The sequence below is a fragment of the Pseudochaenichthys georgianus genome, chromosome 21 (assembly GCF_902827115.2).
Source record: "Pseudochaenichthys georgianus chromosome 21, fPseGeo1.2, whole genome shotgun sequence".
In the NCBI taxonomy this organism is placed as follows: Eukaryota; Metazoa; Chordata; class Actinopteri; order Perciformes; family Channichthyidae; genus Pseudochaenichthys; species Pseudochaenichthys georgianus.
In genome coordinates this window covers 13,231,846-13,254,412 of record NC_047523.1, presented here as the reverse complement: position 1 = coordinate 13,254,412, position 22,567 = coordinate 13,231,846, and the positions used below count along the sequence as shown (strand labels likewise).

General features: G+C 43.3%; 1 protein-coding gene across 1 annotated transcript in view; it reads right to left on the bottom strand.

The window, feature by feature from the left end:
* The window catches only part of LOC117466351 (polycystin-1-like protein 2), an 86,477-nt gene extending 75,825 nt beyond the window's left edge, over positions 1 to 10,652 (bottom strand). The window contains 4 exon segments of the mRNA XM_034109558.2: positions 1,686 to 1,713; positions 1,715 to 1,800; positions 9,180 to 9,201; positions 10,482 to 10,652. Of these exon segments, the coding sequence (XP_033965449.2) occupies positions 1,686 to 1,713; positions 1,715 to 1,800; positions 9,180 to 9,201; positions 10,482 to 10,652 (307 nt within the window).
* Between the last annotated feature and the right edge of the window lie 11,915 nt (positions 10,653 to 22,567).

Genomic DNA, 22,567 nt, shown 5'->3' with positions numbered 1-22,567 from the left:
GCTGGTAAAATATGCCTGTAGAAAACGGATTATGACACAATAGGATGGCAACAAGTAGTCAAGATAGTCAGATTAGCTTTGGTTGCTATGCTAACATCACCCATGTTATACCAGAGAAACTTTCATAACACCGTTGTGATGCCAAGCAGCAACAATTCAAACTGAAACACATTCCCTTTGGGGATGGGAGATATTTATCAGCTGCTTGTGTGAGACATTGAATAATTTCCAGCGACCGCTGCCATCTTGCGGACAGGCAAGACAGGCAACTGCTCGGGGCTCCGGACCAGAAGGGTGCCCCCAAAGAAGGTAGACATGTCGGGAAAACCCCCTCAAGGCTGCCCCATGCATAGTGCGCCATAAAATGCTGTTTCTTATCTAACATTTCGTTGCCTTGCTCTGCTCCAGGGGGAGTTAAAAGTAGACTAAACTCCGGTGGGTGAGCAGCATTGTATTGTCTTTTTATGCTGCTGCAACGCAAACATTTCCCAAATTGGGGTCAACAAAGTACTTCTTTTCTTATCTTAGCACTGCAGCAGTCAGTAAATGCTGCTAAACCACATTCATAAACAATAAACCACGGCACTCTTAATCTGGCTTTGTATGATTAAAAGCAACACGATCACCGACCCGACCCAGTCCCCCATTGTTGTTGTTGTTGTGAGCGGCGTTGGGAGAAAATCAGCGACGTAAACGGTGACGTCATGACACAGCAGCGGCAGCACCAATCGGGCTCTGAGCGGTGGAAGCTCAAGTGGTGTTACAGAGAAGAACCAGTTAAGCACCAGAAAAGCACAAGAACGGATCTTGAACTGGAACTGGTTTGGTGGAAATGGGGCATTAGTGAAAACAGAGTTCTGCTCAACTGGGAGAGGTGTCGGGTAAAGCACAGACTGGACATTAGGGGTATACACAGGAGTTGGTCAGAAAATGAAGCAGGTGTTGGTAAGCGCGATGACTAAACCTGGGTAGCAGGAGCTGGGGCTTTGGCTGGTAGACTGGCTTCTGGGACTTGAGGTGTTGCATGAACATGAACTGGGACTGGGTCCAGACAGGAGGCCTGCAGACTTAAAACCCCAAGTACTACTCTGTGACTGAAAGGCTGATGGCCAGCATGCTGGCAATGGAAGTATTAATACAATTCTTTATCCATCCTGATTAGGAAATTATTAGCCAGGGCCTTGCTTTGGCTTCAAGGCCTGCCAACTTTAGAGCTGCCCCTCTGTACTCTGTCCTGTGAACTTTTTTCTACTCGCCTTACCAGCAAACAAGGGGGAGGGCAAATGATAAAGTTCTTCCTCAAACATACCCTCTGATGGGTCCATGATCTGGTGGGATTCCAATCAAAGGAAGCATTGGAGCAAGGTGGTCCTAGCTAACCAGTTTATAAGGCAAGGCAAGTCAAGACAAGGCAAGCCACAATCTGACAAAGACTAATAGAAGGACAGGACCTAACTACAAGTAGAACTAATCACATGGACAAGACACAGCTGGAGAGAGTAAACAAAAACACTAGGGGAGCAGAGTGATCTCACAGTGGTGGAAAGAAGGGCGGGGCAGACAATCACAACAGGCAGAACACTGAGAGACAGAAAGTACAATTAAAACTAAAACACAGGGCGAGAAAACTTTTCGGAATAAAACAGGAAAAGGATAAACTAAAACTAGGATTATGACAGACCTACCATCTTTGCAGTGGTAATCCACGGACAGGGTAGCTCCCCAGCTGAGGACAGGGTTCACCAAAGAGGTCCACAACATTAGCAATTAGATGGCAGACCTTACGGTTATTGCAGCGAGCTGTGGGACATGCAAAGAACATGATCACCTTCCATAATATATGGCAATGATGATGACATTATGAAAAGCTTTACAAATTCCTACTTAATATTTAGCAGTTATATTAAGAAATGATTGCTAACAAAATGTGATACGAACAGTTGCTGTCAGGTAACCATTGAATCAGAATCAGGATTCTTTATTATAAAGTAGGTTTTCATATTATTTGCTCTGTGTTTATTGGTGATCAACATAAAGATAGAAAGAAAATATGTCTGAATCAAAGTGCAAGAGCTTTGCAGTTGGTAATGTGCAAAATGAATGTGCAAAGATTCAAAGTACATAGTGATATATAATGATATATTCAGTGGGGCTCACTGGGACTTTTTGTTAAAGTCTGTTTCTGGACGAGAATATAAAAAAAATGTTGTGAAGGGAAGAACTGGTCATGATTAAGCTTTGCTTCCAGTTCAGCGAAAAAGTGTTTCAAAAAGATTGTGACCAGATCCGTTGTTGTCATGGAAATGTAATCTTTATGAATGTTATCTTTATAAAATGTAATCCTATAGCTTTTCAGGAATCAATGAAACAATCCTTTGAAAAAACAGACAGACAGGTTTAAGATGAAGGCATTGATAGCACTGAAGGTTGTGAAGATCTGGGTGGGAATGCAGATAAACAAGTAGATGTGGAGTCATCAGGGCCCAGTAGTTCAAAACTTTTAATCCCTATCTGATCAGATCAGATTTGGATTTTGGGTTAGGATCACTTTGATATCCGATCAGATCAGGAAATCCAATCCAAGCTTTAATTTGGATCAAATCTTCAAAACGGGGTAGTTCAAACCGACAACACAGGATTGGGATCAGTTTGATCCCAAAAAAACTGGATTATCTTGATCCCACCAGAGGGGTGGATTTCCAGTGGATTACCAGAGCAAAATGTACGGTACAATTTATTTGAAAATATGTTTCAATGTAAATAAGATGGCAAAGTTTGTTAACTGAAATAATAACATTTAGTTCATTTTTTGGTCACGTTTGTGGTGGCCTATCAACCAACCAAATGTTGATGACATAAATGTTTATGCTCATAAAAGTGTCACAACAACAGATTGTCAAGCACAATGTAATTTAGATTAAGAAAAAATATCTTCAACAAAATAAAAGTCCATCATCTGTCATCACCTTTCAAAAGTAATTGCGGACAATAGATGTCTCTGCAATGTGGTCTATTGTCTTCCTTGTAGGGGTTGTAATGGTATACGTATTCCTCCGTACCGTCACCGGTTCTGGACGTCCCGGTGCGGACGTCACGGTTCGGCACATGCAGTCACACGGCGAATGCGCCTTTTTTTTACGAGTGGGAAAAAAGTCTGTCACTCAGGGCAGTATTACACTATATATAATCCAGGGGGCGGCATTGCGCCTAAAAGCCAGCCGGCCCGTAAATAACAAATGAAGAAACAAGGCCCTTTCTCATTTCATTCAAATCCCCCTCCTCGACTCCTCGACTCCTCGGTCCTCCGGTAGTGACCGGAAAATAATTTTAGCGCGCCATGTTGAAGGACATCTAATTTCCTCTAAATGCACTTCGAGGACCGAGGATCGAGCGCCGAGGAGGCTCTCTGGAGGAGCTATAACCGAGGAAATACATGATGGGTCCTCCACGGTCCTCCAAGGCTCCTTCGTGGATGCATTTCCGGGCAACAGAGATGTTTCAAAGAGTCGTGACGCACGGGCCGGATTTATCTCAGCCAGTGGCGGCGCCAGGGTATGGCTGGGGTAGGCTATAGCCATACCAAGAAAATGGCTTAGCCCCTACCTTAGCCCCGACCATGAAAAAATGATGTTAAAGTAAGCTGTTGAGAAACACGGATTGCGAAAATCTACCGGTCGTGTCCACAACACACAAACTGATCGTGAAGTGCACGTTACTGACGCAATATGGTTGAGACCATTCAGGCTTATGCTAGAGGGGTGTAAGGAATAGTCTAAGTAGTGGGGGAGTTTTTATACACCTAAAAGTGTGAAAATGCTCTGGTGTTATAATATCAGCGCGGCCTCGGTCCAGATCAAAATGCCTCCGAATGCAATTTTGAATAGAAACTACAGCCAATCAGAGCAATGGAACGTTGGGTCTGCTGCGTCATGCATTACTGATACGTCACTTTCACAGTGAAAAGTCCCCAAACTCGCGCCGGAGTAAATTGCAGACAGACAGCAGAACTTCTAGGATTAATTGTATATTTCGGATGGATAGATTTGTTCTTAAACGCCCTCGCATTGAGGTACAACAAGTCAAACAGGCGCTTTAATGCGACCCTACAAGGATGCCTTTACGGATTTACACAGGACTCATATGCATTTCCCTGACTCTGCCTGTGACCTCTGCTGGCTGCGACGCAGCTTCTTCCTGTCTCCGTCGGCATCACGAATTATCTAAGAAACAGCAGTGGTGATGCATGGAACAGCAACCTGGGCCTGCTGGCTATCAATAAGCAGAGGAGTAAGGCACTGGATGTCCAGCGTGTCATTGACATTTTCGCTTCCAACCACAAGAACCGGCGGATTCGTGCTGCTTTGAGAACGTCAATAGTGAGTTTTGAATATATTTTTGTAATAATGGGTTCATTTGAAAAAAGTGTTTTGTATGGCAATAGAGACACAGGCCACCTGTTGTGTGCTGTGTCTGTCTCTCTCTCTGTTTACCTGTGGCTGTCTCTCTCTGTTTACCTGTGTCTGTCCTGTGTCTCCTCTTCTCTCCCTCTCTCACATCTGTCTCTCCCTCACCTCCCCCCTCTCTCTCCTCTCTCTCCCCTCTCTCACTCTGTCTCTCCCTCACTCCCCCCCCTCTCTCTCTCACTCCCCCCCCCTCCCTCTCTCTCTCCTCTCTCTCTCTTCTCTCTCTCCGTGTCAATTCTATATGCCAACTTTCTTGTTTCTGCCGCTGCGTAGCATGTTGTAACAACGTGGAATTAGCAGAATAGGCTATTGTATTGTTTAACTCACACCTGTTGCTCTCGATGTAATTTAGCTGATAAAAGGAGACTAATAAAAGCTAATAAAAGCCTCACGCGTGGCGTTTCACTGTCAAGGGGTGCGATATAGCGTGTATGTAATTACATTACAAATACTGACTCGAGCCCCACCACTGTATGGGTTAGCCCTACCATAGACTACCCAACACAAATACTCTGGCGCCGCCACTGATCTCAGCCAATGACGGCTCTGCATGCATTCCCTGGATATTATTTTATTAACAGAGAGAGAACAGCTGTGAGGTCCATGCAGAAAGCAGAGCAGTGTGTAAAATATATATCATTCAGTATAACAGGCCTACATTACTCTCTTTATTTGCTGTAGTTTAGTAGATATCTACAAACAAAGAGTCGATATTTTTCTAAAACCATTTAGTGCTTCACATAATAAAATACACAACGGCTGTAGCCTGATTATATGCTTTAGGAGCTGTACTGTAGGTGCGTGTGGTAGCCTACAGTGTGTAGGTGTGTGTGTTGTACAGTGTGTGTGTGTGTGTGTGTGTGTGTGTGTGTGTGTGTGTGTGTGTGTGTGTGTGTGTGTGTGTGTGTGTGTGTGTGTGTGTGTGTGTGTGTGTGTTGTACAGTGCGTAGATGCAGCGGACATACAGGTCTCAGTTGGTTTGGTGTCCTCTGCTTACTTTTAATACTTGTAAATAAAACTTTTGGCCCGTAATTTATTTCCCTCATTGTAGCGACCAGAGAGGGGGGGGTATCCAGTCTCTGATAGTGTTACATTATTATGAGAGTGCTCTGTTTGATTCTGAAATGGTATATATTTATATATATGTGTGTGTGTGTGTGTGTGTGTGTGTGTGTGTGTGTGTGTGTGTGTGTGTGTGTGTGTGTGTGTGTGTGTGTGTGTCCGCATCTGTAGCCTGTTACTGTCTCATTATACCGCACTGTGAATGAATTAAAAGTAAATATATAAGTCGTCATGAACACATCTGTCCATCAGACTGAGGGCTGCTGTGCCTCCTGTCATCATTAATGGACGTCTCTTTAAAATGACCGTCTGAGGAGAGGAGTTCTCATTTCTCTAACCGCCTACTGCTTCCCCTCCTCTCTCCTCGGTTCCCCTCCTCGACTCCTCCGTTCACATCTCCTGTGGGTGGGACTAAGTCTCGAGGAGGGGAGTCGAGGAGGCGAGTTAGAGAAATGAGAAAGGGCCCAAGAACAAAACACAACAAAACGAACACAATACATGAAGAAGAAAAGTTAGGTGCTACGGCGAGTTCACCCAACACACAGGAGCTAGAAGACCCACCAGCTTCTTTTAAATCAGGTGTGTGGGAACATTTCGGGTTCCCTGTGGATGACAACAATGATGGGGTGCCAGTGATGTACCTGAACGCGTTCAATGAACGATCGTTCATGAACGCGTTCATATTTTGGGCGAACGTGAACTGAACGTACTGTATTTCCGCTAGATGAACGTAATTGAGAACGCGTTCATTCTCAGCGATGTATAACGGCGTTCAAAAGTGCGTTCATTCTCAGCACTGTATTATAACGGCGTTCAAAAGTGTGCCAGATTTCATATGCCTTTCAGCCGAAAACCCAGTTAAAACACACCGTAAACAGGCTTCAAAATAATGCGGAAAACCACCCAATCTGGCAACAGCAAGCTGCCTGTGACGCGTACGCGCCTGTCACCCCTGGCTGTCGCACTAAAATATAAATATACTAAATATATCAGACTCCTCACAACAAACAATGTGGAACCGCGGAACCGGCGAGCATTGAATGAATGAATGAATTAGTATGGACGAAGCCGAGAGCAGCTGCAGCAGCACTCGCTCAGAGTGAGACTCTACGGCAGGGGTGGGGAACCTCCGGCCGTATACGGCCCGCGAGACAATTTGGAGGTAATTTATAAACACACGCAAAAAATTTAAAAAATCTAGACCGCAAAAAAATTAAACGAGCGAGTGCCTGTTTTTCCTGGCCAAGGTCAGGGTCCTTGAACACAACACGAGCCTAACGTGTCATCACGTGGTATATGTCTCGACTGACAGGGGTGCAGTTCTGACGGAGAGCACCAGAACGCCACTCAAGCACTTCAGAAATTGCAGTACCGATAAATCCATACACATGCCGCAGTTTCTGCGTGTCTGTGTCTTTAGTTGAAAGCCCAGTGGCGATCTGCTCATCTGTCATACTGATCAGACAGTCAATAACTGTGTTGTTATCATTAGCATCTGGTTAGCTAGCTATGCTAACGAATATAAGAAGCTTTTTCTACAAACAGTGAGGTAAAGGCACATCTTTATATGATCATTATAGTTATAAAAAAATAAGAGAATAAAGTAAACAGGTATAAAATACTATATGACAATTATTAATAAAGAAGAATACAGTTTGAAAGGGTAGTGATTTGTCAAATATCCATACATTAAAAGAAAATCTGCTTACAGTTGTGTTTGGGTGTTGAGAGATGTGTCCATATATCTCCTAATGTTGCTCTCAAAGTGCAACAAATCTTCCCAGGGGAGCATGCCCCCCGGACCCCTCTAGAGGAGGTTAGGTCCCCCCCACTTAAATCATGTTCACATGGATAGGAAACTAAATACATTTGCACACATCTTGTGTCCATAAATTATCTTTCTGTTTTGGTGGTCACGCCACACCCTGCACGTGCATGCATACGCGAGTCATGGTGAGATATCTGGATTAAGAGGTTGCTTTTTCTTTGCACAGAATGAAATGAATGAGCTGTGATTTTAGTTTTTTTAAGCAGAGGTCAATAACTTGTACGGCCCTCTGAGGATATTGTAAAAATTGAAATGGCCCATTAACATCGTACAGGAGACAAATAATAGCTCGCAGCAACGTTATTGAAAAAATAACTATGAACTATAAATTAGTTCATTTTTGAAACCATGAACTTTAGTTCAACATTTTGAATTATGAACTATGAACTGAACTAGTTCATTTTAAAATGTGTGAACTGTGAACTGAACTAGTTCATGTAGAAAGTGAACTTTCCCAACACTGTGGGGTGCGAGTTGTGGATCGGACGAGGACGGTGTGTCGGCGTTGTTCGACAGTATGCTAGTGGTAACACGTCAAACATGCTCAATCACACCCGAGTCAGTCTCAGTCCCCAGCGAGAGGGTTTTCTCGACGGCAGGTGACATAGTTACCGCCAACAGATCTGCCCTCACTACTAACAACGTAGACAAACTCATCTTTTGGAAGAAAAACTTGAAAATAGAGTAAAGCTTGAGTACCTTTATTTAGGCATAATGGCCTCACACACTCACAAGTTAATTACACATGTTAGAAATTGCTCCTAAAGGTACAGATTTTATTTTGTTTTATATTTATCATTGTATTTATTTTATATGTTGACATCAGGAGATGTTATACAGTTCTGTATTGCCTTTTATTGATTGTGATTGAAACACTTTCTTATTATTTATTGTAATATTTTCAAGACATTCTTTTTAGTTGTAGCCTACAGTTTATTTAACCTGAGTGTGTGTGTTACTGTTTGTAGTTTGTTTTTAACTGTGTAATACAGTTAATGATTCCAAATGTTAGAGTTCCTTATTTTCATACCAAAACTTGCACTACTGTTAAAAATAAATAACAGCAAAAAAAATTATGCATTTGGAACTTTTTTTTGCTTTTCCTTGTTGTACCGAACCCGTACCGAACCGTTACCCCCAAACCGAGGTATGAACCGAACCGTGACATCTGTGAACCGTTACACTCCTACTTCCTTGTATTATTTTTCATATCCACTAGATGGAGATCGGTAGGATTAAAGCACTGATATTCAAGATTTAGTAATCTGGAGAAGTCTGAATCTGGATCAGGGTCCTGAATTGCTTTGAAATACTGAGACAAAATCTGGCCGAGTTGTCTGATCCTGGATCACAAAAAATGGGATTTCAAAATCTGTTTGGATCTGATTGAGATTAAAAGTGTTGAATTACTGGGCCCAGGGTCACCATTTATGTAAATCACCTTCTGAATGTAGGCGTGGGAGTTCTTGTTCACACAAAAAGAACAGGAAGGCTGTATATAACTGATTATAGTGTGCTAACTTCTTTGATGGACACCATGCAAGCACCATTTAAAGATCTGAAATAGTATTATTGAACAAATGTTGTGTTTGTGCGAATTTTTGCCTCACTTATTTCGCTGGACAGAAACAAAATTTAAGTTGCCACAAAATAGTTTTTTGAGGTGCACTTGTCCACCCCAAGCATTTTATTCCCAACCTGCATTATTCATTGCTTGTTCAAGGACATTGAAAGTGAGGTGAATTTGAAAATGTGACTTTTTGATTCTTTGTGTGTTTGCGCGGCAATTGACTAAAAAAGCTAATACACATATACCTAGTACATACTGGTAAAGGCTCCAGTGTGCTCCTGAACAAGATGAACGAGTTTGGAAAATGAATGTATAGAAATTGTGCTTTTGCCATCAATTAAATGCATGAGTGAATGTTTACTCTAAAATGGATGGGTATCATCTATGTAACTCTATGGCCATTAAGCTTTTATTGTGTGTTTTTTCTTACATAAAAGTCCTGATGGGCAAACGTTCTTGGCAAATAATGGTTTGTATTGAGACAAATGATGTGCTTTATTATACTACTTCCATCAAAAGTGTATTGAGTGTCATACAGTTTCCATCCATGCAGAACCTTTTCATGAGGCATGCATGTTTGTTTTCCTATTCAGATTGGTTTCCTATTGAGTTCAACAGACACATGACAGGAACTATTATGAAGCCGAGAGTGGTTATTGTGGTGATGCTTTTACAGCTTTTGATTTGGTAATTGTATAGCACATAATAGTATAAAATCAATAATAATCAATCAGTAATTCATGAATTTATTTTATAGAATAAAACTATTTGACCATGTTTTACCTTTTATTGATTCTACAACATCCACCCAGCCGCATTGATGTTTTGTTGATGTTGATAGCGGGGATCGACAGTAATGAACGTTCCCACGACCGTAGAAGCTTCCATCTATGATTAAGACTTGACCTGAACCACACTGCAGAGTGGTGTTACGACCCCCACACACAATGGATCTCCCAGAGTCTAGAAGGAGTACAAAAGCAAAGTGGTAATTAATTATAGAGTTATTCAGCATGTGTGAGTCAGAATCTACATACCAAACTCGCAGATAAAAGGCAGTTTTTTGTTGCAGTCTCCTGTGGCCTGCCATTGGAAGCCGGAATCTCTTAGAATGTGTCCACAACCGGCTCCTGGCTGTGGGTTGCTTGCCCAGTTTGAATAGCTGATTTGTGAGCCATCCAGCCAAGAGAGAGCACCTGAAAATGAAACAATAACTTTAAAGGAGAAGTTCCTGTAAATGTTACCAACAGTTCTGCTAACGTTCTTGGAAGGTTATGCAAGGACAAAACAATTACATTCAATGTTGGTTCCATGTTTCGCTTGATAAAAAAACCCCACAAAAGTGCTTCACTGCTTTTGTTGTGCCGGTCCGAGCCCTTCAAGTTTAAATTATCTTAACTTTTTGGAAAAGTGCTGGTGACGACACTGTAGAAATTGCGCGCAGGCTAACAGTATATAAGGCGGCTACGCCTCCTGACTGTCATCCTTTTCTCTTCAGCGAGAGAGACAACACCTGACCAGAAAAGCATTTGAAAAAAATAACTAAAAAGTATCTTACCTCCAGGCAAGCAAATGGAGTCGCCCCTGCAGGAAACCTGTCCCTCATGCCCGGCTTAATAGCGGGCGCCGATCCCCACCAGCTCTGTTTCGAGTGCCTGGGACCAGACCACGCCGAAGACGAGCTCGAGGTGGTGGACGTGGGAGCACCAGCGTTCGCCATCCCAGCCATGCGGGTTATGGCTCTGTTTGCTGAGGAGGAAGAAAATAACTTCGTCCCCCCACCACTGCCGCCGAAGCCGGCCGCCTCCGCTAGGGGTTTTATGGTCCAGTGTTCCGGTTTAACAGTTTTTTTAGATGAACTGGTTTATGGGCAGATGTGTCGGGGGCGTGGCCTTAGACTGAAATACATTTTGTTCGCTTCTTCTGTCGTTTACATACATATTTTGTTATATTTGGCTCGGTAGGAAGACTTTGATGCACATTTAGTACCAGTGTGTGAGGTTGTGGTTACGATGGCGATATCCGGACGCGTACAGCGAGGACTACAAAAAGACAAACGAGGTGACTGGGGATGTCTGTTCAAAACATTGCAAGCTCGAATAAATCATTTAAACCAGCTATTGTTGCCAGATTTATTACTGAATATCGTTCTTAATGTGATACCAAGACCATCTGAGACCTGTGTGCAGGGATATTTAGACTTTAAAATGGGGGATGTGATGTCTATGCTGCAGAGTCCTGCACGGGTCTGATTTTCAAGACCCGCTCCCGCCCCACACCCGCGACGTGCAATACCGAACCCGCCCCGCTACCCGCACATATTGCCAATTAGTTCTGCAACCGACCCGACCCGTCGGCACAAGATCCGCGACCCGACCCGAACCCGCATAGCCTATATATGAGCAGTGAAAACGTGCAATTATTAACACACGCAGTTGCATATTTGTCTCAAAAAGCGTGGGATGTTGGTTATTTTCTCCATCTAGGAACCAAAAGCCTCCCAGATGCTGGGTTTCGCTCTTGAGGAAGTGTTATTGAAAATGCTGTATTCTCCGCTAGAGAGCTTCACCTCAGCCATTTCGAATGTGGCGCGCACAGCAGCAGATTGATGCGCTGCAGAGGTTATGATTATGCAAGGTCCCGCGGGGGAGAGGTCTGAGGATTTAAACATTAAACTAAATTATCATTATTTCAATATATTTATTATGCAACACCCGCGACCCGACCCGCATCATCTTTGTTTTACCCAGAACCGAACCCGGAAAAAAGCGGTTGGAAAAATACCACCCGCGAATCACCTTTTTTGCGGGTCACCCGTCGGGTACCCGCGGGTACCCGACCCGATGCAGGACTCTGCTATGCTGTTAAGTATTTTATTTTGGTGAGTTTGTCGCAAGACAGAAAAGACAGCCAGTATTGCTAGAATATAAACTTTTTTTTAATTGCATTCTGTTTGTAGCGCAACAACTTTGGTCCAGGTTTACATCCTATCAGCTACTGCATTAGCAGATATAGCAACAGGACATTTAGAAAAGTTAGCGTTTAAAAATGTCTATATTGTGAGGCTAAATATTATATTGTATAGCATAATGTTGCATGGCAATTATATATATAACGAAACACATGGCCTGATTTGCATATTGGAACTTTATGTGTGCACTAGAACACATTTATATGTAAAATTAACACTTATCACAACATAATGTGGGCTTGCAGGCTGATAAACTAGGATATCTGATCTCGATGGGTCTTAATGAGGCTTAGACCTCAGTCAGTATACTATTTCCAAGAAAATGCCTAATATAATATATATATATATTATGTATTACATGGCTTAAAATGCTGCTTGGTCATTAATGTTGGTCTCGGCAAACAATATTAGGAATCCTCTATTCTAACATAATATTCAGTGTCCATCGACATGAAAATAACAAAAAAGTTCAAACTGGACTCAAACCCGAGTCCCAACAGCAAAAATCACTCAAGCCCTGCGCATTATGAATGCACCACGGATTAACACAAGATATTAGACCACCACAGCTGAATTTGTTAGATTAACATTGTTAAAAAGTTCCAGAAATATGCAACCCGACCTTCATTTAGAATGTGAGCGACTATGCACACTTTAAAGTCTAAATATCCCTGCACATGCAGCAATGACATTTATGCTGCTATCTTTGCAAAACGAGTTAACAGTCACATCTCATCTGGATGAGTGCCGCAGAATACCGTTTTTATAAGGAATACATACATGTGTGTGTAGTCTTTCATATCAAACATGATCACTGGTATAGCCACAGAAGTCGTAACACAGTTTAACCTGGGCGGATCACAGTTTACCCTGGGCGGATCCCAGTTCCCTGGGCGGATCGCTGTTTACCTGAGCGGATCACAGCTTACCACAGCTGAAGACTTCTCCACGCTGCTTTCAAACTGTGAGTTAACAACGTACGCTTCACTTAGAGGCTGTCTGAAGGTGTACACAGGTCTCAGATGGACTTGGTATCACATTAAGAACGATATTCAGTAATAAATATGGCAACAATAGCTGGTTTAAATGATATATTCGAGCTCGCAATGTTTTGAACAGACATCCCGAGTCACCTCGTTTGTCTTTTTGTAGTCCTCGCTGTACGCGTCCGGATATCGCCATCGTAACTGTTGGGGAAATAATTTCAAAGGCCCATACATTTGACCCAGTTTATCAGTTCATACTGTCCTGACTGAGCACACGCACCTGTAACCTTGGCTGCTGTGCAGTAGTACTGGTCCTACAGCACTTCAAACCCTTACTACAGGGAAAATATGTGCTGGTGAGGAGCGACAACCGCACCACAGTGGCTTACATCAACAGGCAGGACAGAGTCAGCTCCGCCACCTTGTTGAGCGCAGCGGATAACCTGTGGTTGTGGGCCTCAAAGAATGTTTTTTATCTCTAAAGGTCCCCCACATTCCAGGACTGGAGAACAGGGGGGCTGGCCTCATGTCAAGAGGCGGGCCCCTGCCAGACGAATGGTGGTTCTCCCTGGCTCGGCGGGACAATCCACCCTTGGGGGTGGACACGTTTGCACACGAGCCATGGCCAAGATAGCTGCTCTACACCTTTCCACTGCAGGTGCAATAGGGGCGTTACCCACTCTGGGCCAGCAAGAGTGGGACCCACCACAGCCTGTTAAAGGACGAAGTGGTTGGGATTCCTACAGTTACTGGAACTGCTACAGCCGGGAGATTGGTTCACAAACCATCGACCTGAGGGACACTTACTTTCATGTCAAAATTGCTAGAAAGCCAAAACATAGGAAGTATTTGCATTTTGCCTTCCAGGGGATAGCCTACGGGTACAACAGACTACCGTTCGGCTACTCCCTGTCCCCACGCACGTTCAGCAAATGTGTGGCCACAGCGCTTCAGCCACTTCGCAACCATGGCAAGAGGGTTTTATTTTATCTCAACGACCTCATAGTCATGGCCAGGTCCAGGGAATGGACAGATGTTCCACACAGCCCAATTTATCTTACACCTAACCAAGTTGGTGGTTTGCGGTCAATTGGAAGAAGAGCAGTCCCAAACCTCACCAGCAGGTGGGGTATCTGGGGATTTTGCTCAATGCAGCCCCCATCGAGAGCGAGGTGTACGCCCGCATCGAGAAGGAGGGCAGGCTCCGTGCAACTCTGTCAGAGGACAGACAGACGTCCCTGCTTCAGGCAGTTTGCGGACGGAACATTGGTGCGAAGAAAGGAGTCTAGAGCCTCTGTCCGGTACATTGGGCTCTCTATCCAAGCTATAGCTACTGGTGGAAAAGGGGCTTGCTCATGCCACAGTCAAGGTGTATGCAGCAGCCAACTTGTCCTGTCATGCAGGATTTGGCGGCAGACCAGTTTTAAGCCAACCGCTTATGAAGCGTTTTTTGCAGGGGATCAGGAGACAGCGCCCAGTGGTGTATGTCTCCACCCTGCAATGGGAACTGCCATTGGTGCTCGAGGCTTAGGTCACAGAACCATTTGAGCCTCTGGAGCTCTCCTCCCTGAAGGAGCTATCATTGAAAACAGCTTTGCTTCTTGCCTTGACTTCGGCCAAGAGAGTATGCGAGCTGACCGCTCTGCCGGTGCACCCGAGACACTCAGACCGAACCCCTCCTTTGTTCCCAAGAGCCTATGGAGTTCATTCAGGTCGAGGGCTATACAGTTAGACGGCTTTAGTCTTCCACCCCATACTGGGGACAGGGAGGAGAAAGTGCACCTCCTCTGCCCAGTTTGTGCGCTGGCATGTTATGTAAGGTGCACGGCTTCCATTAGGCGCACTGAACAGCTGTTTGTGTGCTTTGGGGATGGTGTGGCCGGTAAAGCTCTGTCCAAGAAACGCCTGACAGTATGGCTCTGCGAGTGTATTTCACATGCCTATGGGCAGGCGGGGAGAGCCTTCTCCACTGGGGTCTGTGCACACTCGAGGTATGGTTGTGTCAACGGCCTTGTTCAACGGCGTGAGTGTGGAGGACATATACACGGCGGCGTCTAGGTCTACACCAGGCCCCTTCATAAGGTTTTATCTCTTGGACATGTCTGGCTCCCTTGCACATAATGCACTTATCTTTTCCCATGCTCCTTAGGGACCCGGGAGTCATGGTGCGCAGTAAGCCCCATACAGGGCTGGAAGACTCTCCCCCGCTAGGGTGCATGCACACTCTACACGAGGTAAGCGTGTGTGAGTGTGGGGGACATAGTACACCTACGTTCTCCCCATGCTCCTTAGGGACCTGGGAAACGTAGTGTATAGTCACTTGCGCTGGCACCTGCAGGGTGGAGCTATGGGCTTATTCAGACCAATTAAGCTCTACCCAGCCAAGTAAGCTGCGGCCCCGACTTCTCCACGGTCACAACCAGATGATAGGAATTTGGGGTGCGGTGGCTGTTAACCAAAGGCCGGTCAGGGGCAGTGTGGCGGGTCGATGTTTTAGGACGTCAGGGCGTTTATCCATTGGGGCTCCACCCACTGTACCCATAGAGTCCAGTAGAGGGCGGGGCCTGTGTGAGATAGAACGGTGGGTTACGTATTGTAACCCTAGCACTATAAGCACAGGCCCCGCCCTCTACCTAGGGGCCCTGTCTTTCCTATGCCACTCGCTGAAGAGGGTGTAGGATGACAGTCAGGAGGAGTAGCAGCCTTATATACTGTGAGCCTGCGCGCATTCAGGTAGGCTCGCCCTGATTAGCCGGCTATGTTTATACAACTTCAGTGTGTGAACGCTCGCGTATAATTGATGAGAGTAGGTGTGGGTTACAATACGTAACCCACCGTTTTAACTTTACAGTTTGAGATTGGGAGAATATTCTATATGTTGCACGATTAATGGGACACTCTGCACTAAGCAACCACCTCTTTAGTAAGTAAAGACTAAAAGAAACATTGGAAGGTAACCAGCCTTTTCTTTTGAACCTTGACATTTATATATATATATATATCTTTTTTTGTATTTCTCGAAATAATATGTGAATGTGTGAAGTCGTTTCTCAATACCCTGAGGGTAAAGAAAATACTTTGCACCAGTCAAAAGGCTGTATTCATGGAACATAAAAGCCAGAAAATCCAGGAATGGAATACATTTGACACAATTGCACCTATTTACCACAGATTGCAAGACTATTGATCATCAACTCAATCACTACAGTTGAACTGTTATCTTCTGCACAAAGAAGCAGCATTTGATGAATTAAATCAAATATGTAAGGGAAAACCCTTAACAATGAGCAATCATATGCTCATTTAATTGACTTTGAAATAAATCTTATAGTAGATGTATTCCTCCGTGTAAGGTGAATAGAAAGCAACATGACATCTGAATGAGAGCAGACTATCACAGTTTATTATTTAGCATTTGCCTTTATTCCAAATATTGTTCATCTTACCTTCAACAGTTGGAGAATATTGCAGGTTTGTAGAGGGCAAGGGTGCCATTCCAACCCACACATCCTTCTTGGCGTTCAAAAGTATTTGAAGAAAGTATTGAGTTTCTTTATCTGGGATTAATCCAAGGTGTCCACCACGCTGCTCACACCAAGCCTGCGCACTGAAAAATGTATGCTGGAGATCCACAAATTCATAGCAAGAGCCTCCAAAGTCCCTCTGGTATTCCGGACAGGAAACAGTCAACTTTGTCTTATCCTTAGAGCCAGACATACAGCTAAGTGTCATCAGGAACAATAGGTGCACTATAGTCCAACACATTATTTCTGTTGTGTCTGCAAAAAAAGAAAGTTTGTCTCACATCACTTTTTTGATCCTCTTAGTGCTTTTTACGGCAGAGTTAAAAGTGACACTGTTTCAGGCTTTCATCTAATGTTCTTATATACGCTCAGATCTGGCCTTATCCTCCCTTTAAATGGGTCTGAGATGAGCCTTGTCACCACTTTGTTCTGGGTTCACTGGAACATTGTTTACCTAAGCCATCTCTCTTTTGAAAACCAATGGATGCATTACCTATGTACACAGAGCTGAAACAAAGGAAACGTTAGTGAATAGGTTCAACCAGATGGTTTTGTTGTGTGTGACAAGTGCTGGTTTATACGTGGAGTCAAAATGATCCTGAAGATGGTAAATTATGTCGACAAAGAAAAAGGCAGACACATTTCTGCCCTTGTCAGATTAAAGATTTAATATCACCCATTATTCTGGTATTAAATTGCATGCTGTTTAACCACCAAGTGTATTTCAAAAGATAAAAGACACTAAATCCTTGTAAATATTCTCATTAAAATGAAAAATAAATTTCATATTAGGTTTAAAACTGTCATCAATAAAGTCATTTTTTCACAAAGTAAACATTGGCTAAATATAAAGTATAGTTTAGAATACTTATGACACACACACACACACACACACACACACACACACACACACACACACACACACACACACACACACACACACACACACACACACACACAGACACACACACACACACACACACACACACACACACACACACACACACACACACACACACACACACACACACACACACACACACACACACACACACACACACACACACACACACACACACACACACACACACACACACACACACACACACACAATGACCACCTCTTTGTATCCTGGGCTAACCCTCATAAGGGCAAGCCCGTTACCAGGCAACGGCTCTCCCACTGGATTATGGGAGCGATTGCTCTGGTTTATACGAGTCAGGGTTTGCAGGCACCAACGGGCCTGCGTGCTCATTCTACTCGTGGACTGGCTACATCCTGGGCTTTGTTCAAGGGTGTTTCCATCCAAGACATTTGTGCAGCAGCGAGCTGGTCCTCACCGCTCACTTTTGTCCGCTTTTACAGGCTAGATGTCTCTGCTCCAAGTGTGGCCCGCGCAGTGCTGGGCCCCGTGTTGAGACAGGGTTCTACCTGTTAAGTTCTGGTTGTTTTGGTGATTTTCGAGATAAGCATGTCTAGCAATACGGGAGTTTCAATATCCCATAGTGAGACATCGAACGGAGTGTTATGAATGAGAACTATAGGTTATGTTTAGAGTAGGTGAGGTCCTGATAATTTATTCCGGTAAATTACTCTGACCTACTAATTGACCTGACCAAAGTTATTGAGTCTATGTATGTTTACTGCTTGGCTCAGATCCACCAACGTCAGCAAGATCTCACCTCTATGAACTCCCAGAAGAACCAGGTTCAATTAACTGCTGTTTCTATTCAGACAACTCTTTTTAATCTGTTTAAGGGGTCCCGAAGGATTTTGATATCAGTAAATGAGATGTGTTCCTACCTAAGTGTGAGTGTGGCAGGGTGCAGTCTTACCTTTGAAGCAGGAGAGGAGAGGAGAGCACAGATTTTCTTTTTAGTTGTCCCAATCCAAAAGGTGAGATCAGTTTATTTGAAGAAAAAATAGGTCCAAACTAATACAGGGTCTTTACCTTTTAACACATTATAATCATATACAACATATCATGCTGGGGTTATATTTTTATTAGAGCCGGGACTCGATTAAAAAAAGTAATCTAATTAATTAGAGGCTTTGTAATTAATTAATCGAAATTAATCGCATTTTTAATCAAATATACATATTTGACCTGAGAACAGTGAGAAGCAATTTTCACATGGATTTTACTCCAAGTGGAGTGTGAGCCAGGGAGTTGGTTATTTTCTCAGACGTGGACTTACTTATCCTGGCCCTGAAACCAGTCATCTAGTTGAGTGTGGGTTGGGTCAGGGTGTGGTTCCTTGCACTCGGAGTCGGGCAAAAATAAGTGCGATTAAAGTGAGATTAAAATGCGTTAATTTTTTTAACGCGTTAATTTTTGTGCAATTAATGAATCTTAATTAACGCGTTAAAGTCCCGGCCCTAATTTTTATCTAAAACCTTAATTCATATTTGTCATCTTTCCCAGATCCAAATAGAGTTATTAGTTCTAAGATTCCTATACGTACTAATAACGTATTCCAGGTCGATCTAAATAGTGTTATTCATAAGATTCCTGTACGTTCTAATAACGTATTCCAGGTCGATCTAAATAGTGTTATTCATAAGATTCCTGTACGTTCTAATAACGCCTTCCAGGTCGATCTAAATAGTGTTATTCATAAGATTCCTGTACGTTCTAATAACGCCTTCCAGGTCGATCTAAATAGTGTTATTCATAAGATTCCTGTACGTTCGAATAACGCCTTCCAGGTCGATCTAAATAGTGTTATTCATAAGATTCCTGTACGTTCTAATAACGCCTTCCAAGTCGATCTAAATAGTGTTATTCATAACATTCCTGTACGTTCTAATAACGCCTTCCAGGTCGATCTAAATAGTGTTATTCATAAGATTCCTGTACGTTCTAATAACGCCTTCCAGGTAGATCTAAATAATACTATTCAGTCTAAGATTCCCGTACGTCCTAACAACGCCTTCTGAGTAGATCTAAATAATACTATTCATTAGATTCCCGTACGTCCTAACAACGCCTTCCGGGTAGATCTTACCGAGAGCCATCTAACCCAGCTCTGAGGGCCAGAGCTTACCGTGAGAGAGTATACCAGGGGTTTCCCCCTCTCTCCCCTTCGAAATCCAAAAAAGCCAGTCTTTTTATGCTCAAAAAACGGGATAGAAAACCCCAAAAACACCTCCTCTATACCCAACCAACATATTCTATTGGCTCTGGCATAAGACACACCTTCCCAAGTTTGTGTAAAAAAACAAAACATGACTAGACATATTCTATGGCTATAGCATAACCACCCTTTTGAGGCCTCAATGTGTTTCTCCTTAAGTCAGGAGCCCCCCTCCCTGCTGTGAGAGGAGAGGAAAGAACCTGCCTACTCTCTTATCAGAGAGTAAGGCATACATCATTATTGGACTTACACTCAACTTAACAAACCACTTTGTTTTGTTTATGCTGTAAATATAGAAAAACCTAAAATATGAATCATTTTCATTGTGGGTTATACAAGAATATAATTGATTATATTTGATTATAACTAACTTTCATTTTAAGTATTCAACATACTATGAAGCTCTCAACACCCTCTTTTGAAAACGCAACGTTATCAAACAGCAACAACTAAAATTGTAAGCATACATACATATTCAAAAACCATCAAGAAGCATTCTCATTATGGGTTCATATAAGAATATGATTGATCATTTATGATTTATAATTAACTTTTGTTTTAAGTATTTACTTCATACTATGAAGCTCCCAACACCCTCTTTTTAAAACGCAAAGTTATCAAACAGCTAAACAGATAAAATCGTAAAAACACATACATATTACATCCGTAAAACTTCAAGCATCAATATCATGAAAAGTTCTTCAGTATGTGTAATAAGGACGACCTTTGATGAACCTGGTGTGGAGAACACCGAAAACATAGTACCTCACTGGAATGTTCTCGTCATCACAGGTCAGGCACCCGAGTAAAAAGAGTCATGATGATCATAGATTTGTGCGCACTCCCACTCTGCCTGGCACTTGCAGGAGCGGGGGCCTATCTGTGGTTCCAGTTGTAGACTCCTAAATCCATGTTGCTATCTGATGTAAATCCTTGACCCTGACCATGGAGGGGTTGAGGTTCCTCCCTGGATGACACCTCCAAACGAAAGCCAGATAACTCGGTCGACAGTTGTTGTGGATTTTTTAGACCTCGTCAATAATCGCTCATGACTTTGTGACAAGGTCAATGAAGCCCCACACAATGATAGCACAAACGAGAAACCAGAGGCATATGAAACAGCTTAGCTGGCACTCGCTCATGACATCCTGTGTGTGCAGTGTGAGATTAGGTGTATGTGGTGCGAGTGTGGTGCTGGTGGTGACTTGGCACATCACTTGTTGTCGTCTGTTTCTACCGTCTCTTCTGGCCTGTGACTACGACCTTGTAGTGGCTGGCGTGGACCCACGTGGCTCTCTCGGTGACCTTGACCGCTGTCTGGGTGACGAGGAGCACCTGGTAGGGCCCTTGCCAACGGTTGGATTTCCAGCTCTTTCTCCGGAAGTCCTTGACCAGCACGCAGTCGTTGGAGATGGTGAAGTGGACCAGTGGCAGGGGGTAGGGCTGCTGCTACCTGGCGTCTGATATCTGACCATGCAGTTATCAGGTAGTCGTCGTCCTTTTTTGGGAAATCCACTGCGATCTGAGTGGCTCAGCGGGTAGAGATGCAGCCTGTCCCACATAGCTGGAAGAAACATCATCCTCCACTGGCAGGGGTACAGGTGACTCAGTCGCTGATCCATGCTGCACAGGTTTCCTGGGTCCAGGACTTGGCTTCACTTGAGGCACTGTGACTGAAGTTGTCCCGCTAGGCAGGTTCAAATCCTCTTGGTAGATTGCTGAGGTATTAATCTCAACAATATAGCTAAGATCAAGTATAAATCATTTCTCTGATTCATAAAAAGTTGTTTTCAGTTTAAAAACATCCCCAAGGGTTTTCTCAAGCACTGGGCCATAATTGACTCTTATCAGTTTAACGACCTGACAGCCCTACACCTCCATGCTGTGTGAAAACCAGCAAAAGAGAAGGAGGAAGATGTGCTCAAAAAAAATCTAATTTAAATGAATACTGTTGTAGGGTGTAGGCATATAACAATTAAAATAACTGAAAAGAAAACTAATAGTGTAAAATTAAAAAACAATGAGAAAAATAATACAAAGGTTATGTCCCATTTCCTCTTTGATACTGAGGTATTCTCCATTCAAGCTCCAATGATCCATATGCTAATAGACAGAGTTTCGTCTTGCCATCTTTCTTTGCATAATGCACTAAAGATTCTAACAGTTCTACCGCTAAATCCTTTGCATTTGAGCTATTGCTTGTTACTCAGACTTACATTACACTCTTTTGCTCTATAAAATATCCCTTGGTACAGAATTTACCAAGACAAATTCTAAATTCTTGCGGGAAGATCCCACAAAAAGCCATCCTCTCCTGTGGAAGAAAGCACATTAACTGCCACGGGTGTGTGCAAAACATGTCATGTGATGTGAGACTGATAGCATCAACAGTGGATGGGTAGGCCGCAGTCATATTCCTATCTGGATTCTAAACTCAGTTGGCTCGGGTGAACCGGTCCTCTCTTCTGGAGTGAAACTACGTTCCCAGAGATTGACTTCACTGTATCCAAACCTTCTGATTTAGTTTTAAGCTAACCCTTCTCTGGACTTCGCCCCTTTCTGGTCACCCATACACGATTTCTGAACTTAAACGGAAAAGGTGTGATAGTTAGATATGACCTGACCTTTGCCCTAGGTAGCTTTTCCATACATATAGGAATATATTCAGCCTTGTCAAATTGATTGGAATGTCCCAATTTGTTTTACAGTTTTTATACTCCACTCTGTGGCTGCTCTAACGCCTGATACTTATATGGTAAAGACCAGATAGGTGTGAATCCCTTTATCCTGCAAGGGTGACAACACTTTCTCATTTTTAAAGTGAGTTGCATTATCCATTCTTATTCTCTCAGTTTTAGGAAAAACACACTTATATGTTCCGCCATTTCAGCAGACACTGTGTTCCAGTTGCTCTGGTCAGAGGATAGACATGTGTATGACTCCCTCCATTATCAAAGGTCACAAGGAAATACTTGTTCCCACTGGGAGTGCGGGTCAGAAAAGGACCTGCTATGTCAGCACTAAAA